Here is a 22,839-nt window from a genome sequence, read left to right as displayed (position 1 = left end):
GTTTAGATGCTTCTTTTCAGTATTTCGACATTTTTATTCATTTGTTCTTCATCAGAGACACAAACTTCGGATCAGGACTATGGGGTTGCAAAGTAACTGATGTGCTCAAACTGTTGAAGAGCTTTCAAATAAAAAAAAAAAAAAAAAAAAAAAAGACTGAAAGAAGACGGGGAAGAATCCAATAGAAATGAAGTTAAGACCTAATATTTTATTTAAAAAAACTGATTACACTATCGGTAACAAATTTAAATATGGGCGAAATTGTTAAATATGAAGAGGGTTTGTTGTGCACGAAAATGAACGAAATTAAACTAAAAAGCAAAGCAAAATTTTAGCGAATTAAGTAATGGTATCTTAATATTCAATGAAGCAAGAGAGCAGAAAGAAGAGATTTAATTGAGTAGGATTTTAATAAAGTCGATTACAACATGTCTAAGAGTTAGCCAAATTAGCACAAGGGAAGTGGGAAGAAATAAAAAGTAAAAATACACTTCCTTAAGATTAGAGAGAGAAATAAAAAAATAATTGTCAATAGCTCAGGAAACAGGAGAAGAACATAAAACAAATTAAATAAGTAAGTAAGTAAGTAAGTAATAGTGCATGCTTATTATCACGACGTTCGTTACTTAAATGGCTCCAAGATTATCGCCCAAATTTTATTTAAAAATAATTAAGAACTTACATGGCTGTTTACTTTTCGCTTCCTCTTACCAGCAAAAAATAAATCACAGATTTTTTACGAATGTTATTCAGAAACCATTAAACAAGTCATCAGAACATACTATTTTCGCTTGCAACTTATCACGTTGTACCTACAAATGATTTCGTTGATTTAGAGTTCCATTTCGAAGCAATTTTCACGTATTCGAATGCGAGGTGAAATGTCTCTTTTATGGGAGAATGATGCAACGTCTTTCTTACTCCTTGCTAAATAAAAAAATTGTTAACACGTTTAGGGTATAGAAATGCAAACAAGGTAGAAATGCAGTGATAATATGCAGCCTAATCAGAACTCTTCTCGTGAGGAGTGGAATATAAGAAACAATAATACGACTGCACCAGATTGTGTTTTCAGGTTCATAATTTTAATTAAAATTGTTTGCACTATAATGGGAATTTAGTTTTGGCAGTTAAATATTATTTTCAGTTCTTATTGTTAGCATTTCTACGGCGTCCTACTGCTATGCCTCCATCTAGTATCACAGGCTTTCCCTACATAAAAAAAAAAAAAAAAAAAAAAAAAAAAAAAATTGAAACGAAGCGATTCCTTTTTACGAAAGCTTTGCGGATACCAGTTTCTGAGAGCAGTATATTACCAACAGTTGCTCTTCTGTTCTAAATCCACTTTGATGAGGAGAGCTACAATTATTCCTAGACCAGGTGAGTGTTGACCATCTTTAGTTAAAGCGGTGGGGCGGAAATTTAAAATTAATAAGTGAGTTTTATTGTTAAACCTTGTAGGTATGCATTATTATTTGGTCATCCACTATGGTCATTCCTTATGTTTGAACCGTAATGGTCTTAGAAATTCGGAGATTTACTTCATTATTCATAAAACACAATTTTTTACTAACCACTAATTTAGATGATTAGTGAGAAGTTTTGCTTAAAAAAGGGTACCGCGAAATAATTGAATTTATTAAATTAAGGTGACCCTACATCCCGAATTTCCAGTTCCTGTCCCGATTTTTTACAAGTTGTTTTTCCGTCCCGAATTTACAGCATTTATCCCGAAAACAGTAATGTGAGAAGTTTAAATGCATATATTTATTGAAGTAGTGTAGATTTCAAACTGAAAACACAAGCATAAGTTAAGAGACGCATGCCATAACGGCTGCATAAACAGGTGGCTCCCCATCTAGCCTTCACCTTAGAAAAATTGTAGGTGACGGATTTCTATTTCCTGCTCCTGTATTTCTGTTCCCTTCCTCCAAAATACACGAAATTTTTGCTCATATTTGCAGTTCACTTACAGACAGAACTGCAATTTTTGATTGATATATTAATCCATTGTGATTCGAATTAATACATTGAAAATGCAAAGGAGTGACCAGAAAGTGATGAAATTCGGCAGACAGAGAGAGACAGCAACGAACAATAAGTGACCTCTGTTACGAAATGATATGCGTAATACAGAGCAAATGAGACGATGACGATTCAGTTGATATTATAGACCATGGAGCAATATTCGCCAATACAAAACATAAATAAATAAATAGAAATCTTCATATTTGTATAATAAAATTTCCTTACGAATTATTGCGAAGATGGACATACTTTGATCACGAAAGCTAGTGCCAAAGACTGCGCGAATTCCATGTTTATGAAGGTGAAGCATTTCTTGTTATTGTTCTTCCTGAAGGTTAGCTATCCTACCAAGAAATAAACGTCACTGATTGGGCTGGGGATGAAAGATAAGATGCCATCAAAATGTCAGTGTTTGAGCTTATCACTATTTTCCGCAAGCGTGGAAACGCGCAAATATCTTTCTGATTCCTAAACCTGGAAAAGCGCATGAAAACCCGGCAAATTATCGGCCAATCAGCCTGTTATCATCAATCAGCAAAATACTTGAAAGAGTGATTTATAACAGACTGAGCAGCAATTTACAGTGTTTAGTGGATCACCAATACGGATTTAGAAAGACTTCACTTCGACCCAGCTGGTTTGCCTCATTGAATTCGTCAGTTGAGCGATGCACAATAAAATGAGTGTTGCTATCCTGATACTGGATGTGGAAAAAGCTTTTGGCCACATTACACAGAAAGAGACGCTTGTAGATGAGGCATCCATATGTCATCTCATCCGGCTTAACTTGCCTGGAGAACTGATCCTGATGATTAACTCTTTTTTGGAAGAGCGCACATTCAGTGCAAAAGATGGAAATATGATCTCTAGTGTACAACATTTCCAGGCTGATATTCCACAGGCCAGTACCCTTGGCCCGATACTTTACATCTTATATGTAAATAATTTCTCAAACTTTGGAGATGATACAAATATCATTCTAGCCAGTTATGCCGACGACACGGCTGTAGTTTCAAAGTCGGATTTCAAATGGTGACCTTTCTTATAAATAAGAATATTCTGCGGACAACCTTATCCTTGTCCCCTCCGAAAGCAATTTTTTAATGTCTATTTTCACCAATATATTTATATTTTAGTAATGTAATTAATTCAAATTCATTTAATTTTTTATTAGGTATTATTATTTAAGTATTATTATTTTAAGTATTAAATATTATTATTATTATTATTTTAAGTATTATTATTATTTTAAGTATTAAGTATTATTATTATTTTAAGTATTAAGTATCATTATCATTATTAAGTACTATTCATTTTATTATTTTCGTATTAAGTAGTTAAAATAATAGAAGACAATTTATACTTATTTTCAATAATTCAAGGTTATGAAGAGTGTGGCAATTTTTGTAGGGTTTTTCTCCTTACTTACTGCGTATCTTCTTGGTGTAATTGGCTAGAATGTAAACGTCCTGAGTTTATTCTCTGCGTGTTTACGCAAGCGGAGAGTTTTCACTTTCATGATTGTACCCTATTTTTTTAGTTCTAAGGCGCATCTTTTTTCCCATATGAATGTCGCTAAAAGTGAACTGAATCTTAGAATTAATGCAACTACAACTTGCAGATTTTTCTGAGTTAGTAATTGTTCTGAAATAATACGTTCCCATAAATACTTATTTAAACAGAGATAACGTTACTGATTACAAATCCATGTCGATTACTAAAAATTATTTGCTAGATATATTTGAAAATATCTACTTTATTTATGTTATTTGCTTAGAAGCTTAGAATCGCTCATTTTCTGCTAGTGGTGAAATTAAGGGCTGTGTTTTAAATTCGAAGAAATCTGTTTTGGGGAAAGAAATTCTCTACCTTCTAACATTTTACTAAACTGAAAAACATCATAATGTAGAGCAAAACATTTTATTCCAATGATTGACTACTTTGCTTTTTTGGAGGGGAGGGGGATGGCTTGATTTCTTATTACCGGGAGGGCCTTTATTAAGGAGGATTTAAAATTTTCGTACGTGTAGGTGAGACTTCCTGTTTCCCCCAAGAGACTTTTTTCGATGCACTTGAACCAGTTAAGTGCTTGACCCATGAAGGCGCTGGTAGCCAAGGAGTCTTTTTGAAATTCATGCACTGGATATAGCATAAAATGGGCATCTATTTTCTCCAAGAAATTGGTCACCGCTGACTTTCCATTAAGCTTGCCGACGGCTTCATCTATGCTCTCATGGCCTGAACGATGTACCGGATTCTGGGCCGATGTTTCAGGTATATCAAATTTTTCTTGATATTCGGCCATCGTTCTTAGTCTTTTTCGGGCGCTACTGTCAGGACTACTGTTCCTTTTAATTGCCATTGAAACATCCAGAAATCCTGAGTAGGAACAGGGAACATACTCAAGCTATGTTCGTGCCTGCGTGGAATACACAAACAAGTCAAGAAGGGTTAACTTTACCCTTTATTTCTCACAGCGTACACGCGCTCCAACACTTCTGGATACAGAGACCAATACGTTTGGCTTAAAGCATAAAAAATAAGAAACTTAATAACTAACTTAACTAAATAAGAATTAAACTTAATTTCATTACAGAGACTATTAACGCGAAAAATGGCCTTTTGAACCTGCGTAAGTAGTGAGCTAGAGGCAAATACTACAACACGCCTATTATATATCAGCAGGAACTAAGTTCTGGCGTAAAGGCAGACACAAACTGAATGAAAAGCATGCACGTAGCACGGCAGCAGGAAGGCTCTTTCTCTTGGCTAGAAACTTCACCCTCTGGATGTATCTAAAAGAACGATGATACAGTAATCCTGTTGGTGAAATGTATGAACATTTTCAGAGCTCAATTTTAGGACTTGAATTATTTAGTGTTTGAAATTTTCGTGAGCTATTAGTTTTTAATTTATTATATTATTTTTAAGTAATGATGTAAATTTAATTTTAGTGTTTAATTTCTGGCTTCCACCATAAATTAATGGTGAGAGTATGTTAGGTATTCATTTTAAAGTGTTTCTTTGCCTCACTAGATGGCGCCAGGGGTTCCACCAGTGAGAGAATTTATACCCTTTTTTTTTTTGTTTTTGTTATAACAGACAGTTCAAGTTCGTTTCAGTATGGACGAACAATTGATTCTTGCAGCCATGCATGAAAAAGAGGGGCTGCATAAGAAATATCAGTTAAATATTTGTCTTTCCTTTTCAATGTTTCATGTGAATCAAAATCTGTTGTCAAGAAATAAATTATGATTTCCGTGAAGAAGATTCTTCTTTTCAACTGAGACATATCGTTTACGGTTTGGAAGCACCAGAAAAGGTATAGGAAGTTTTTTCTTATAATTAAACCATATTAATAAGTATAATCTGCATACGTCAGTGAATGCTGACAATTTCAGTCAACAGTAGGTGATTATTACGTAAAACATTTATTTCTTATAAAACATGCACTAAGGTGAGTTGGTCTCCTACAATCGATGAAATTACTAAATTTGAAATTTTTTGTTAAAAATATACTTAATACCTCTACACAATGAAAGAAATTTTGAAACGATCTGATGATAACAACTGGTGTACGAAAAGTTTCAAAAATTTTGACAGCTGATTAAATGCCACACCCACCTCTGTGCTTATTTCCTTTTACTTCTTAATTGCCTAAGTTATTTGTTAAAACTCAGTGTAGAAAAACAGAAGCTTAATTAGCTACGACTGCAGCTATCAGCACATTCAATTCACTTGTACAGTCTCACTGATTTTTAAACACTGAGTGATATTTGAAAAATAATTTTTTTTCAGATTTTGAATTTGCAAGCTCCCCCCCCCCAGTCAGCTCAGCAAATATTTCTGTGCGTATTATCAATCAATTGTGTTATGTCTTCTCAGATGTAGAATTTTTTTTTAATAGACGTAAGCAGAATGAGGTCACAAAATAAAAAGTGATTAAGTTCCACATCGAACAGCATTATTGAAAATGGTGCTCTGAAAAATATTAAAAGCTCTAGCTAGTCAAAATGCTCCTAAATTAATTAAAAATACAAGAGACAATCTGTGTACGCTAACAAATGGGTGAAAGAAAAGAAGATATCATATATGCTGCTAAGGTATTTTAAATAAAAAGTTTCTATGTTTGTTCAAATATTAAATTATATTATTTCAAAAAATTAATTAAACAAATTATTAATATTGATTGTAAATATTTCAGAAAAAATATTTTATTTAATTTATACATTAAACTATATATTAAAACCGTTTTATTTTACAAAACGCAAAAAGAAAATTTCTACTTAAATTCCTTGATTATTTTTGCAATATTTCCGGTCAGATAAGGTTTCAAATAAGAGCTTGTAATTTATGTATGTACTCATCAATTGAATAATAACAGGTTTAATTATATATATATTAAACTTAAGGCAATCAAAATTTAAATTAAAATTAAATTGGAATCAAAACAAGGCTATTCCCTAGCAATATTGATAACTGCTACCGTTGAAAAAGGTCTAACATTGTAGCTAAACATAGTCAAATTAATAAAAGAATTCAAGATTGAGATTTTTTCAAGGGTTTTTCCCTTTAATATTGATCAAATTTTAGGTTTCTAGTTTTCTTTCCAAAAGACTAACTATAAAGTAGGTTTGTTTCCTATTTACTTTTATACCTGAGCTCAGTTAAAGTCAATTGAAATAGTCGAATGAAAAAATTCGCTTTGAAAAACATGTAAGATTAATACCATGTAAGATTCTGTACTGTGTAATTTTCAGTTACAGTTAAATTTGAAGAATCTTAAGAACTGGAAAGCGAATCATCGCTTGAGTTCGTGATATAGAAACCAACAAGCAACAAGGGTGAAATAACCCTTTATTACTCCAATAAGGTGTAACAGAACTCCGTCTTGGAGTTCTACAATAAAGCCGACACTCGGGCTTGAACTTAGACTAAAAACTAAACTAATTTGAACTAAAACGATATAGCCGAAGCTATCAAACTTCTAACAGAGTCGGCCCCTTAACGGTAATTAACTGCGAAGCTATCAAGGGCCTAAAGTACGGCCGAGCGTAATAATAGCTTAAGAGAGAGTAGCCTAGAAAGGTGGACGCGTGCTAGCCAGAATCGCTGGTTCTCTCTAACTAAGACAGTAGAACTTCGTGGTTAAAATTTGCATTCAAACGTGATTAAAAAAATACTTTCTGGCCGGAAATTGTAAGTTGAAATTAAGAAGCGATAGGAAAGGAACCTTAACTCAAAATTTAACTGTTAGAAAAATTAACATAATCCTTACAACCACTTCTCCTCCGCTCAGTAAAAGACAACAATAGACGTTATGGAAAAAATTTAATTGTATTTACAAAATCACCTGTAATAAATGTAACTTGTTTTACATTGGACAGACCAAGAACAAACTTAACATTAGGATTAATGGGTTATTAATTAACCGAGCTCATATTAAAACATATAAACGTCAGCCTCATAAGCAACAGAAAGATGCCAGTAATAATACTGCTATTCTAGAACATTTTCAATTGCACGATTTCCAACAAATTAGTATTACTATTTTGAATATTAGTCCCAACACCAAAATAAGACTTTTTAAAGAATCCATTTGCATATTACAAAATAAATCATTTTACTCGTACGGGTAACTTCATAATAAACAAGACTGATAACTTGATAATAAACAAGAATAACATAATAAACAAGATTTAGACAAGAAAATTAAACTTTTAAAGGATCTTTTAACCATTACGAACACAGACAAAGCCAGTAATAACTTTAGTATTATTTGAAATGCTTTCTATTATAACCTGATCCAAAAAAATTCCACAGCACAGTTACCTATCAAAATATTAAAACTACGGCAATTTTACTACAAAAACGTCATACGACTATTCATCGAATACTTAAAATTACTACGAATAAATTTTACAACAGATTTTCCGACCTTTATCCATTACATAAATTTCACAAAACGCCAGTCAACTTTCGATTTATAGCCAACGAGACCAGAAATTAGATGAAAGAAATAGACTACTGTTTTTCTCAAATACTTAAAAAAGTTCTCTACTTTATTAAAGCTGCACAGATGCAAGACCACAATTTTAATTGGATCATAAATAACAACGAACCGATACTAGAAGCACTTAACACTTTAAACATTGAAAATATTTTCTGTTACGTCTTTGAGAATTTATACACGGCTCTACCTTTACAACAGATCTTTGAAAGTTTATTAACTTTACCAGATTTATTTCCCCAAATTATTACTGTTATTACCAAAGAAGAATGGCAACTATATTTAAAAAGTATTCTTTTTAATAACTACATTGAATTTAATAATTCGTTTTTTAAACAAATTAACGGCATCCCCATGGGATCCAACACGAGTTCTGCGATCTGTAATGTGTACCCTTTCACTAAGGAATTTAATTTCCAACAACAATTATCTCCATTACAACGTTCCTTTTACTCTAACATTTTCAGATAGATGGATGATATTATTGCAATCAGCAACTTCAATCAGATTGAAGAAGATCACATTTATCCCTCATATCTGATACTAAATAAAACTACCTTTCAACAACGGGATATCAATTACCTAGATTTGCAAATTATCAATTTTCAAGGTATTAAAATTTATGACAAAAGAAGTTAGATTTCGATTTCCCTACTATAAAACTCATTCATTGGCACTCAATCATCTCCAAAATAGTTCTTCTAAATACAATACATATTCCTTAGAATCAAAATATTTGCAATAATGTCGAATAATTTCAATAACTTGGTCAAATTCTCTTAGAGAATAAAACACCTTTATTCAAAATTTCATCATTAAAGAAAGCTAGTATTAACTATGTTTTTTTAAATTTATTATCTAAAGTGAAATGAAAATTACTACTTAAACCTTAATCGGAGGTAATAGTTGAATGACTAAGATAAGAGATTTAATGTTGTAAGGATCTTAAGTTTTACTAACGTTTATTTTTATTTTAAATCTTTACTATTACTTCTTATTTTCTACTTCCGGCCAGAATTAAAAGCTTTAACTTATTTATGCAAATTTGTCTGGCGAACGCCAAGTACTTAAGTTGTGGCTTTTTGCCAAGCGAGAGAGAGGAAGGAGTTAGTCGAAGCAGGCCGCTTACCTTAACAGCTTTACTCGGTTGCTGGTTGCCTCCCAGGCCAGAGGTTTAATCATCGTGATAATTTTAAACTTATTGTAGTGTTAACAGTTCTCTGTACTACATACGGCTTCCTGTTAATATACGGCCAATCTTACACGTAGGCCCTTGTTTATTATTCCAAATTTAAGTTAAAGTTTAGTTAATATTCTTATATTCTTAAGTTCAGACCACAAGTAGTTGGTCTCTGTATTCCGAAGTACGGAAATTATTGTCAAGAGTGAAAAATAAAGGGTTTCGTATACCCTTCCTGTGTATCTTGTCTACTTCCCACATTTATTGAACATAGCTTTAGTAAGCTCCCTGTTCCGAGTCAGGTTCCTAAATGTTCCCCAAGCAAGTAAGGAGAAACACTGAACCTGATAATGTAAATATGTAAAAAGAACTGTAATTTTCCTTTGTAGCTATTTTAAATTCATATTTTCTAATCGTTCTACTACTTTGTCAATTTAAATAAACTGGCAAAGTTTACTCTTACTAAAAATGGGACTCCAAGAATGAAGTACTGTACCCCGATTACTTGAAGACTTTTATGTTTTATAACTTGACCTTTTTCTTTTTCACTCAATTTTAAGCCAGTGTAGATTTCACGTTTTAAGATTTTACAGTAGACATAATCTTGCAAAAGGTTTCTTTTGCCACCATATTGGCGTCGACACTCTTCTTCCTGGCAGTTTTACCGACAACACCCATGATTCACAATCCCACACGCAAAGTGTAATAGGATATGACATTTTGAACACACATAAAAATACCGTTTTCTGCCATTTGACACATACGGAGGGTGTTCACACATTTTTGTAACGATTTTGCAAAGATTTATATATAAACAAACCTTATAATTTTATTTTCTAATATGATAAATCTGATAGCCTTTTTGTTTAACTATCATATTACATCCTGACTTCTAAGATAAAAGCCCTTTTCTTAAAACATCAAGGCTGATTTTATTCCATTCATCCTTCACAGTCTTCCAGAGTCCATCCAAGATTTTGGGACCCGCTTATAAAGAGCTTGTTTTAAACGTCCAAAGCACAGTGATCCGAAGGAGACACATCAGAAGACTTGATTCAAAGGGAATAGCTTCAATTCCAGTTTCATTTCTCATTTTCCCCCAAAATAGAGCAATAGATTTACAGGTCTTGGAGCCTTATTCTGATCGAATTTAACAAAATGAAGATTGTTTGGATAAAGAGATGGAATTTCTTCATTAAAAATAGGTGTTAAAATATATTCCTGATTGTAATCCGAATTAGTTTTGACTTTTTTCTACTTTCCTTATTTTAGGTTTTCCGTTATAAGAGAATCCAGTAATAACCATAAAACTTTTAGAAAAACTTTCCTTGTTTTCTCTGAACCAACATATTAAGTCCTTTTCTCCACTTTTTCTATTGCAATCAAATAAGTATATTCAAGCCTCATCAGTTGTAACTATATTTTTCAATTTTTCATCTGCCAAATAATTTTCATACAGCAATCTGCACTAGCCTTACGCTGAGAAACAGGTTTCGGTGTTAGGCGATGAACATCAAGTATATACATTTTTTTTATTAGCTTTAAATCAGATTTTATATTTTGTTTGTAGTTCCTACAGAGATATTTAAAGATTTTGCAATAGCTCATTGGAAGGCTGGATTTTTCTTTAAAACATGAGACGAAACTTTAGATTTAATCAGAGCTTTAAGTATCTTTGTTGGGCATGCATTTTTTGCCTTTTAACAGTCAGATGTAAACTTTGACGTTTGTTTCTATTCATATTAATATTTCACTTATTTTACGTGTAGAAATATTAAAATCATGCTTTTCACATCTTTTTTTAATAATTCAATAAGAGTATGTCTCTTCAGACAGCGCAAAAATATAGCCTTCGAGCCACTATTTATTTTTAGCGACATTTTAAAGAAAAGAATATTTTTAAGACGATAATTAAACATTATTCCAATTTGGATGGCAGTAACGTTTGTATTTAAAAATTAATATTTAAATTCATGGAGAAAATCAAAATCATTACAAAAATGTGTGAACACTCTCTGTAGTCACTTATCTCATATTATTTCAAAGAAGTACAATTTTTCTATATCTTCAGCTTTCTTTTGCACGAGTCCACAATTTGGAAAACGATGGCCTTTTTAAGAAATGCAGTAAGTTTATGTTTGTTTAATAATTCTGTTCTACTTGGTTTACAGTTTTTTTAGCCAATTAAGGCTTGAGTTTGAATTTTTGTTATTTAAGGAAATCTTTTTCAGAAAGTTTTTCATTTTCTTAGTATTAAAAGTTTAAGCTTCGCATAATCGAGATCACCCACTTTTTAAGTTTTGTTTAAATGACAATTTTATTCAAAGCGAATTCTTTTATTCATTAATTTGTTATTACTTTTGAAAGTCGAATTTGCATGTAATGTACCTTAGGCATATTTTGTTTTTTAGATTAGTCATTTTTATATAATGTAGTATTTTATTCAATTTTTTTCAAGTTTTTTATTCATTTTCTCTTTTTTCTGAGTGATACAAGTAGAATACGTGTAGGGAAAATTCTGGGAATATTTGAGATTCGATCTTTCCTTTTTAAAGCTTTTATTGAAAATGTAATTCAATCTTTTATCGGTTTCTGATCTCAAATGATTCTGAAGAACGAAACACGTATTCGAGACACATTAATCGACTTTTCTGAAACTTTAATTCATTTTCCCCTGATGTGTTCTGAATTAGGGTTTCAGAAAAAGGAGATTAATTTTAAAATTTTTATTTTTATTACTTTACCATTGTTATTACTTTACCATTGTTCATATTTTATTACTTTACCATTGCATTTTATTCTTCGGGTTTATTGTAATGTTGAATTCTTTCATTAATTTGATTATGTTACTAATTAATGATTATACATTTTATTCTTCAGGTTTATTGTAATGTTGAATTCTTTTATTAATTTGATTATGTTAGACCTTTTCAACGGTAGCAGTTATTAATATTGTTAATAAAGGTAGCAGTTATTAACAATAATATTATATATTAATATTAATAACAACGGTAGCAGTTATTAATATTGTTGTCTCGCTTGTTTTGATTTCAATTTAATTTTAATTTTAATTTTGATTGCTTTAAGTTTAATTTACTTCAATTCAGCAGCTATAGCGCAGGGCAGGTTTAATTTTTGTTTTCGTTTTTGTTTTTGACATATTACTAGTTTTTCTCTATATTATATATATATCTACATATATATATATATATATATATATATATATATATAAACTTAAAGCATCTAAATAAATTAGTAAATTCGAATAAAAGCAAGGCAGTTCCTCTATAATAGAATAATTGCAATTGCGTATCAGTGCTTTAACACAGTATCGAGACTAATCCAATTAAAGAGAGAATTCACAGTAGAACAATCTCGAAAAAAAAAAATTGCGAAATGGAAAATATACAAACTTATATAAATAAAAATTAATCTCCAATCCTGCAGCTATAGCACAGGACGGAGTTTAAAAAATTTTTATTCGAATTTTTTGCCTATTTATATATTTCGTCATATATATATTTCATCATATATATATGAAGAAATTCAGGAAGAAAATATTTTTAAAACTGGAAATGTTTTAATAATTTGCATTATTTAAATTGCATTTTCTCAATTTGCATTTTTTCGATAGGTCCTAAAACTTAAACCATAAAGGACTACATTATTTAATATTTTAATCGCATGTTTATTATTACATACTTTATAGAAACAAGAATTGGGTATTCCCAAACAGTGAAACGATAAATTATTGGAAGTAAAACTATAACTGAAGTCATATTTTTTCAAATTTTTAACATATAAATATAACTTTTTTCTCAGAAATAATCAATACTTAGTTACGAATAATATTTTAATAAACAATATAATAAGAAATTGGGATATCAACATTTAAAATTGTAGAAGAAAAAAGATATTTTATTTTTTAAAAGTTTCTTCAAAATATTTCAATTTAAAGAAATTATGGCAAAAAACATTTTTTAAGCTGAAATCATTTTGCCTAACAAAAACGTGTAATTCTTTCAAATACATTCATAAAAAATTATACGATCTGCAATAATACCGTGTATGGAATCAGCAATCAACAAACTGGTCAAAAGCTTTTACTTACTTTCTTGATCCACTTCAGTTATGTTCAGCATAAACCCTCTAAACCGATGTTGTGGAAATTCGCTGCTATAAAATACAACGTGAATAAATCGTCCTGTAGTTTTAACGCCAACAGAAGGTGTACCTGTACAGTATAATCCCAGAATTGGAGCGCTATTTGAGTCGCCGTCGAACAATACAAGACCATCAAGGATACAGTTGAATGTAGGCCAGATTGAAAGGTCAACAAAATCTACATACAGCTGCATAAAATAAATGTTAAATTCCGATGCGTAAATAAAAAAAAAATATTTTCCATTTATATACGAATATCTTTAAGCTTTAATGTAATAATTTAAAAACAAGTGTAACATATAAAAGGAGGGTCTTTATTATAAGACAACTCGCCCCAAACAATTTTCTCTCAAAATACTCGTATATATGAGCAAACTTGTTACTTTCAGTGAGAAAACGTACTTTCGTCATCAGCTCATTTTGCTCTAGTAAATTACTTTTTGTGAATTACTTGTGGTAAACATATGAAATATATTTCATCAGCTCATTTTGCTGTGGTAAATTACTTTTTGTGATTTACTTGTGGCAAACATATAAAATGTATTAGTCTTAGGCTGCTATTTCAATAAACGAAGAACGAATTAGAACACAAACTTTAAAATCTTCTCATTGAAAATACTTATTTTGAAAACAAAAACTTTTATAAGAGCAAGTAATAACATATATATAATTTAACTGTGGCCGATAGGCCAAGTTGGCGCATATACCTTGCTGTAGAAAACTGTTTGGCACGTGATCACCTGTAACGGAAAATATATGAAAAGGAAACTGTTTTGAAAGAAGAAACTGTAAAAGCTTCATAAAATTTAAAGTAATATACAAGAGGGGGAAGAAAAATATAATATGCATACACGCACACACAAACACATACTACAAGAAACATGCATATATACACAAAACTACGTATGTTTTTGTTGTTGTCTTGTCCATGTATCTCACGGAAGAATGCTTGCCAGAGCCTCCAGAAAGTTGGACTTCTACTTCCAGTTTTGAGAGCACTCTAGGGGTCATGGAGGTAGGAAAGTTACTTCCTACCTCCATGCTAGGGGTGGAGGGGGGTCCGAGGGTCTCCCACCCCTCTTTACCACCAAACTACCTCCCACAACCAAACCGCACGAGAAACCACCTCCTGCTACCAACCCACACGAGAGGACTTTCAGCTCGCCAGATATTTAAAATGCCTCGATGCTGCAAAAGCATTACACATTTACAAACATCCATGCCTTCTCTACGGCAATAGGCTCCTATTACCACTATACTGTTTGGGTGGCATATATATATATATGAAATGTAGAATCTCATACATTATTTGTGTTGTGCAGCCGGGGCAACAGAAATGAGACAAATTTTGGAATATAAAGTGATACGTTTATTTTAACATCCATCTCACAAGCGTTCCTCCTGTACCTCGAGGAGAAGTCATATTTATAGATATGTGTGCGTCATGGTGCTCACCCAATCAGCGATATTAATTGAAATCACGAGGTGACGCTATCTTCTCATCAAGAGTGTTCTTAAGGACTTTATGCAATATGACAGATTTATGAGTTTGGCGATTTGGCGGGTGCCAACAGGTTAATATAATTTATAATAAAGAAAAGATTTCGCCAAAATTTAGGAACAGGGATGCAATTTAGGTAGAGAATCACCAACACATTATTAAGCAATATAATTAGAATTTAAGTTAATCAATTGATTTAAAAATAATATTACATATATATATACGTATTATGAGATAAGAAGTAGTCAACGATTCGAGAAGATGGTGTGGTGGTGTATTTAATTATGGCAAAGCACACTAGGGCTATCTGCCTAAGAGGAGGGATGCCTTTCGTGGAGGACTTTCTAAGGGAAACTGGCTCGTATACACGTTACACATGGGGAAAACCACGAAAACACCCATGCAGCCAGCCCGTTCGCGGGATTCGAACCTCGGACCGAACTACCAGTGTTCAGCGACTTTACCGCTCGGCCGCTGGTGGGCCGATTCGAGAAGAATTACAATTGTACTAAAAAGTTAGAAATTAGTGCGAAGTGCTGCTAAATTTAGTATGTGTAAGATAAAAAAATATGTAAAATATAAATTATAATTAAAATTAGTAGTAACCTCTTAATGCTTAATTTCCCCTATCTATTCTAAAAGTAGTAATCTGTTTCTTCACTGCGTCATTTCGAAGCTATTCCATGCCATATGACTCGTACACAGCACTGATGTTGTAAATGGAACTAAAACTCAAGAAACCAATAATAAATTTACAGCAGTATTAATTATCTCATCAAAATGCATTGAGAACCAAAACTAAATCAGTCTGAACTAAGATTTCATTCTGAACACAACGTACTTACTTTCCACGTATTGGCCTAGCTGGACTGCTTTCTGCTGCTCTCTTACTGCAAAGCTAATAAAGTATTTTAAAACAGGCACAAGTAGTGTGTGGCCGCAACATGTTTACTGAAATAAAAGTGAAGATATAATCTGCCTCGGCTGCTAGTTTCCTATTCATTATGGATCAGGCCCACCAGCGGCCGAGCGGTAAAGTCGCTGAACACTGGTAGTTCGGTCCGAGGTTCGAATCCCGCGAACGGGCTGGCTGCATGGGCGTTTTCGTGGTTTTCCCCATGTGTAACGTGTATACGAGCCAGTTTCCCTTAGAAAGTCCTCCACGAAAGGCATCCCTCCCTTTAGGCAGATGGCCCTCGAGGCTTTGCCATAATCACACACACACACACACATTATGGATCAACATTTCAACATTCTAAGCAATCAAAGTTCTTACTGTTCATTACGGATTCAACATTCTACGTTCTACCCGTTTTACCTTTCTACCCCATCAATACTGCTGTCTTTTTCATTACAATGAAAAATTTTTTTATTACACACACACACACACATATATATATACAATTGAGAAAAGGTATAATATATTAGTTCTACCAAAAGTGGCAAACTAATGCTGGGAAATACACTTAAACCTGATAACTAGGTATTTACTGGATGCGTAACAATTGTACACATATAAATATTCCTCTTATGTCTATTATTAACAAAGGGCCACTTATATTCTAGTCCTATTACATGCCCAATACGTGAAGACTTTGGTATTTATGTATTATACAGTCGACTATAAAAGTTGGCTGAAATCCCTCCAATTATTCCTACAGAATGAACTAACAACTCTTTATTTAATAAATAATCAGTATTCGAAATGCTTCGCTTTTACGCTTCTTGAATCTATTACTGTTGTATTGGCTATCTTCAGCTCACCATACCGTGTCCATTAATGCACACGTTTTTTGATGGTAGGATCACAAAATTTTGAAAATAATCTACTTTTTGTTGTTCTGTAGAAGACAGGCCCAATGTTTTAATCTCTTTAAAAAATGCAAGAAAAATGTAGCAGTAACATTTAATTCATATTCCCATTCATAAAATTAAAAACTGGCTTACCGAGGATCAGTCGGGTTACATCAGAGGAAATTCAGATGTTATGAAAGTGTTGTTACGTCGCGCTTATTTATAAACGGCGCTAAATCGCTTTGCTTGGCGACAGTTTCCCGGTCGACGGCATAATACGTAAATCACCAAAAATTCTGTTATTAAACTTGCTATTATCTTTTTCTTGACTTTTCTTCTTACTTCCCATTTCACAACTGTTGAAAAACATTATAAAATAAAATTTTTTGCATTTCTTTCTTTAAATCTGCTCCGATTTAATTTTTTTTCTTGTAAGAAATTAAGATATAATTTTGTTATTATTTAAACACTTTTTTCACATCGGAAGGAAACTGCAGTTACTCAACTTCTCATTTTGTAAAATTCAATCCCATGTTCGTGCTGGATTTTATTAAAGGTAATATTTTACGTTTTGGGAGTTTTAATGCTAAACTCTCTTTCAATTTAAGCGTCCCTCTCTGTTTTATTAGTCAACGTGAGTTGTTTAATTTTATGTATTTCAATTTCTGTTCTTTAAATGTGTATTTTCGTTAAAATTTTTCTAGAATTTCATGTCTTTGGATAGAGACAATTAACATTAGTTAACATTTAGCTAATTAGGATTTTTAGATAAAATAAAGTACAGTGAACATGCTAGATTTTGCGCTTTCTTCATTAGGTAGTCATATTTTTCTCGTCGTTCGTAAAGATTTTATTTCATCTTGATAGCGGAATTAAGGGAATTGCGGGGTATTTTTTTCTCAGTCAAGTGTTGGGTGTTTTCAACGTTATTTATTAATTTTCAAAACAGCGTATTTTTAAATGGCGAAAATGGAATGCCTATTTGACTTCCATGTTGTTGACATGCATCTTGACGAAAAGGTATGGTTTAGGTTTTTTCTATGATTTAGGGTTTTTCTATGATTTGCAGCGAAAAGTAAAAATTATGCCTTTCTGGCTGATTGATTCTTATTTTCCAGAGTTTATGCAACGTAAGATGCACGAAAGTAATCCTGAAGAACAGTTTTTGTCATTATAGAGGCCATAAACGGGATCTGCCATCCAACGGATAACTTTATTTCTCAAATAGGTTTTATTTTTTATGTATCATATAATCTTTATTTAATAATTTATAAATGATCATAGTAGGTGAGCAACAACAAGTTTGTGTAATTCTACGATTTTTTAAGCGAAAACAGATCACGTGTGCACGGGAAAAAATTAGTACTGCATCGTACATATGTATATATAAGCTTATATAATACGTACTCACCTATAGTTTACGTTGACGTTAGCGGCAGTTACAAATAACTCCGTTCCTTATTTATAGGGCAACAGGACTTTTTGAACTGCACTATAACATTCCATTAAAAAAAATTAATCGCACTCTATTATATTAAAAATAACAATTATACACGAAAAAATATAAAAGTGGGGAGCCTTCAAAGTTTATCTAAACATATAATCATCCATAAATTTTAAAATAACATAATTCCATACTACTTATGATAATTATTCAGTTTCTCGGCATCTGTTTATTATCTTCTGTACAAATTTTTCAAATTATTTCATTCACTTAAAAATTCTTATCAGCAATTCAAAGTTTTAAACGTAAATTTAAATTATAATTATCTACTTAATAACCTTCTCTAAAGATAGCATAAATATCTTAAAATTCGTTACATAAGTTTATCACACATAATTATGAAAACTTAAATCTTTTGAACAATAATTTCACATTTTTTTGCAAAACAGCATAACCAAATCGCAGAAAATTCAAGTCAAAATTTAAATGCAAAATATAGAGTCCGCAGCATATTTAATAATTTTTGTCTTATTTGAAAATATACTTGGGTTAAGTTCACACGAAGATAACAGTTTTGAAGTTTCGAATGACGAAATGCTATTAGGAAAAACGACAGTACAAAAGGTAATTTTCTGTCGCACATATTTGAAGCATAATAAACACAAGTCTACGAATTTAAATCCATCTGTAACGCTAAATCTAAGCATTAAATCACTTTGATGATTTAAAACACTTTTTAAATAAATATTGTTGAGGTAGCTGAAATAAATTCTATGCTTCGTTTTCACTAAACTTTCGAATTTTTGGATTTTGAGCTTACAGATGAACAAACACACATTCATAAATATCGTAGATATTATACCGAAATCCAATTGGAGAATAAATATTCCATTGAGGAATACTTGATCCAATTCTACCGGCTAATTGTAATAAAAACAAATTTAGAAATACTAATGTACGAACACTGAGACGTAGAAAGACAGGCATTCTTATGGTGTAGAACGTACATTGCATATTGAAGAGGGAGAATTCCGACTGCGTAGAATGCTAATATGTTTAATCCGTAATGACTAATACACTTGGCCGTCGAGTAAGATTAAATATTCATTTTAATTTCAGTTGACATTTGTGACCACAATTCACTTGGCACTCTAATCATGCGTATTACCAGAATATTTAGATTTTGGATACTGTTGCAACAAGAAGACAGCAGAGCGAAATAGCGTCTTTATAAGAAGCACGGTAGAAGCTAAAGTGCGCAATTATCCAAAAGAGGCTCACCAAGAGAAGGTTTTGCCTTCGTGGAGGACTTTCTAAGGGAAACTGGCTCGTATACACGTTACACATGGGGAAAACCACGAAAACGTCCATGCAGCCAGCCCGTTCGCGGGATTCGAACCTCCGACCGAACTACCAGTGTTCAGCGACTTTACCGCTCGGCCGCTGGTGGGCCCCGTGACATTTAAGAAAAAGCCCCGATATTCTTTTTGCGAGTCCTTTTATAGCCTCTGGAAAGGCGGAGCTTCCAAGAAATGACGTCAGCCTCGTCAGCCAATTCAGTTCGCTTTAAATATTTCGAGAACATTCTATAACTGTACGTGTAGAAAAGGCGGGAAAAACAACTTGACTACCGGGCTGTGGATTTAATTCCACTTACTTTCAAATAAGAGAACGTCGCCATTAAAAATGAAAAGAACATACAGTTAGAATTTTAAGTGTATTCTTGACTATGGAATTTTATTATTACAAATATTCCCCCCATCTGAAAAGGCTTGAAGCCGGGCGCCTCGACCACAAGACATTCCAGATAGAAAACATATTTTAAATAATTTTTTAATTTGTTTGAAGAACTCGCATCCAGAATTCGAGTTACAATAATATTAATCTTAAATAGACACTTTCACTATAACATAGTCAATAATAATATCAATATATAAATTGTAAATAATATATCTTAATATATTGACATTTATAGAAAATAAAGAAAAATAACATTATGCATGCAGTATTGGGAAAACATTTCTCGAGAACAGTTTCAGTTTTCTATCCAGGTCTTTAGAGATTGCTGCAAAACATTAGAGCAGTTCTTATTTTACAAATCTTTCATTTCCAGTTCGCCGTGTATTTAATACTAAAAATTTCTATTTGAGGTGAGGTATTCCTCTATTTTTTTCTTCATATCATTGACAATTGCAATACTTGACTAACTTCTTAACATTTCCTTTTGACTTTTAGTTTGTTTACAGTATTTCATTTTGACTACTTATTCATATAAAATACTTATTTTGATAATAATCATTTTACACAATAATTTTACTCGTATTTTACCTTTTACTATCGACAATGACAATTATGTCATATACTGCATTGTCGTTCAACACAATTTTCAACTTCAATAGTATTTACCATTAATGTCGTTGCCCAAAAAAAATTGACACATAAATACAAAATAAATACAAAGTTACAAAACAACACACAGAAAATTAGACATTAAATAATTAGAGGTGCTCTAATTAACTTTAGTAGCAACCCCAGTTGAGCGTTTACCAAAAGGTGTGTCTACCTATTGGTGATGTAGTTTAAAATTTTCTGGGTTTTGGTAGTGTCGTAGTCTGGAAACATGGACAATATCAGTGGGTTTCTTTGTGTGGTAATTCTTTTTATCAATTTCATAATTAACCTCAGACAATTTTTTGACATTTTGGTATGGTCCAGAATAGGGAGACGTCAATTTACGTGTATTCGGAAATTCAAATTCATCAAACAAAACTAGATCACCAGGTTGAAAATCTACATTTGCAAATTTTGTGTCATAACGACTTTTATTCCTTTTATGATATTCAATAGTTCTCTCTTTAGCTAATTTTCTCGCTATGTCAACCGGAGGGTAAGTATTTTGATCTAGGGAAGAATCGAAAGGAAGTTTTCCGAGTAAAAGATATGCAGGGGTGAATTTAGTTACCGAATGAGGAGAATTATTATATTCACTAATAACTTGATCCAAAATTTTCGTCCAAGGAATTTTCGATAATGTAGAATTTACTTTACACCTTAAACGAGTTACTAGGGTTTGGTTCACACGCTCAACTTTTCCATTTGTCTGGGGGTGATGGGCAGTAGTTAGAAGTTGTTTTAAATTATAATTTCTAAGAAATTTTTTGAATCTATTGCAGGTGAATGCGGCATTGCGGTCACTAAGGATTTTTTCGGGAACTTGAATTTGGAAAATTTGTTTCAAAATATTAGCATAAGTTTCTGTAGTTGCACTTTTAGATGGAAAAGCCCAGACATATCTTGTGGCATGATCGATCACAAGATGTAAATATTTTTTTGTAGAATTATAATAATTAAAACCGCCAACTGTATCAATAGAAAGACATTCAAAAGGTTTATCAGTTGGGGTACTTCTTGCATAAGTCCAAATTTTTTTTTTCCTTTTTATTAATTTGACAAACATGGCAATGTTTCACGAAATTTCCAATATCTTTACTAATGTAGAGCCAATAATATTGTGGGGTGATTAAATTTAACATAGCATGAATACCTGAGTGTCCGAATTTTTTTATGAGTTTCAGTTAATAGTTTTAATCTTAACGATTTTGGTACCACAATTTTATAACCTTTTTTCTTCTTAATTACCATCAAATCATTTAGTTCTACATATTTTTTATCACACACATTGTCACTTTTTTGCTGTTGTATAATTTCATCACGATTAAGTAAATGCACAGAATGTTGGAGTTGGTGAGAAACAGGTTGTCTAGAAAGCATATCAGCTTCAACGTTTGTAGAGCCTTTTTGATATTTAACTTCGTAATCAAACATACTGAGCTGGAGTGACCAACGGAATAATCTGCCTTTTAACCCATTAGCCGCTGGTGTTGCGTTGACGCAACGGTCAAAATAAATGCGTATATAAATATAACTACGTAAGATATTTTATACCAGCAGATAATTTTGTGTAGGGAATATTATGAAGATTATTTCTGTAAAAAATATTTGCCTTCAACAATAATTTTGTTTATAATAATTAATCTCATACTTTAAGCAAAATTTAAACAAAATTTTTGACCGGATATTTTTGCTGAAAATATGTAACGAAAGAATCGCCGTCTTTATGGGTGATATATTTTTAGTCAAGGTCACCGTTTATGAGAACATTACATCAGTCAGATGTTTATATTTGTGTTGGGAAGGAAGGGAAAACAGGTGTTGCGCTGACGCAACGTCAGCAGGAAACGGGTAGTCAATCTCCTTTTTCACTCATTCCTTTCGATGTTCTGGTTCATGTTCTAGTTGTTTAAAAATGTCTAGAACGAGGTATCGTACATTAGAAGAAGCCCTTCAAAGATTTTTTGATGAAGAAACAGATGATGATAATGTTAATAATGACCAGAATGAAACTGATATTGTTGTTGTTCCCTCAGAAATTGCAGAGGCTAGTGACGAAGAAAAAGGGAATGGCAATGTTTTAAATAATGATAATGATATTTTACCAAATGATACTGATGAGGAAGTTGAAATTCACGTAAGAAGTAAGTTTCAGCCTTCTAAAAGCAGTTATAGTCATACTAAAATGTTTAAAAAGCAGAAAACTGAAATCTTGAAGTTGATAAGAAAGGAACTGTTAGTTATGTCTCAGGAAGAACATGATAGAAGAAAGAGATAGAAGAGGAAATTATAAAAGACAAAACACAAAGTAAATCTAGTGCACAGAT

At 32.1% G+C, this 22,839-nt stretch overlaps 1 protein-coding gene across 2 annotated transcripts in view; it reads right to left on the bottom strand.

Moving 5' to 3' along the window:
• The window catches only part of LOC118195313 (serine protease 30-like), a 78,624-nt gene that overhangs the window by 37,383 nt on the left and 18,402 nt on the right, over positions 1–22,839 (bottom strand). For both annotated transcript variants that reach the window (XM_035366607.2, XM_035366625.2), the window contains exon 3: positions 13,330–13,570. In XM_035366607.2, coding sequence (XP_035222498.1) covers positions 13,330–13,570 — 241 coding nt within the window. The remainder of the gene's footprint in view (positions 1–13,329; positions 13,571–22,839) is intronic.

This window comes from Stegodyphus dumicola, chromosome X1, assembly GCF_044657685.1.
Source record: "Stegodyphus dumicola isolate Sdum_Otavi_A_Nest chromosome X1, ASM4465768v1".
Lineage (NCBI taxonomy): Eukaryota > Metazoa > Arthropoda > Arachnida > Araneae > Eresidae > Stegodyphus > Stegodyphus dumicola.
Note: the sequence above shows the minus strand (reverse complement) of the source record. Positions and strands in the feature narration are given on the sequence as shown.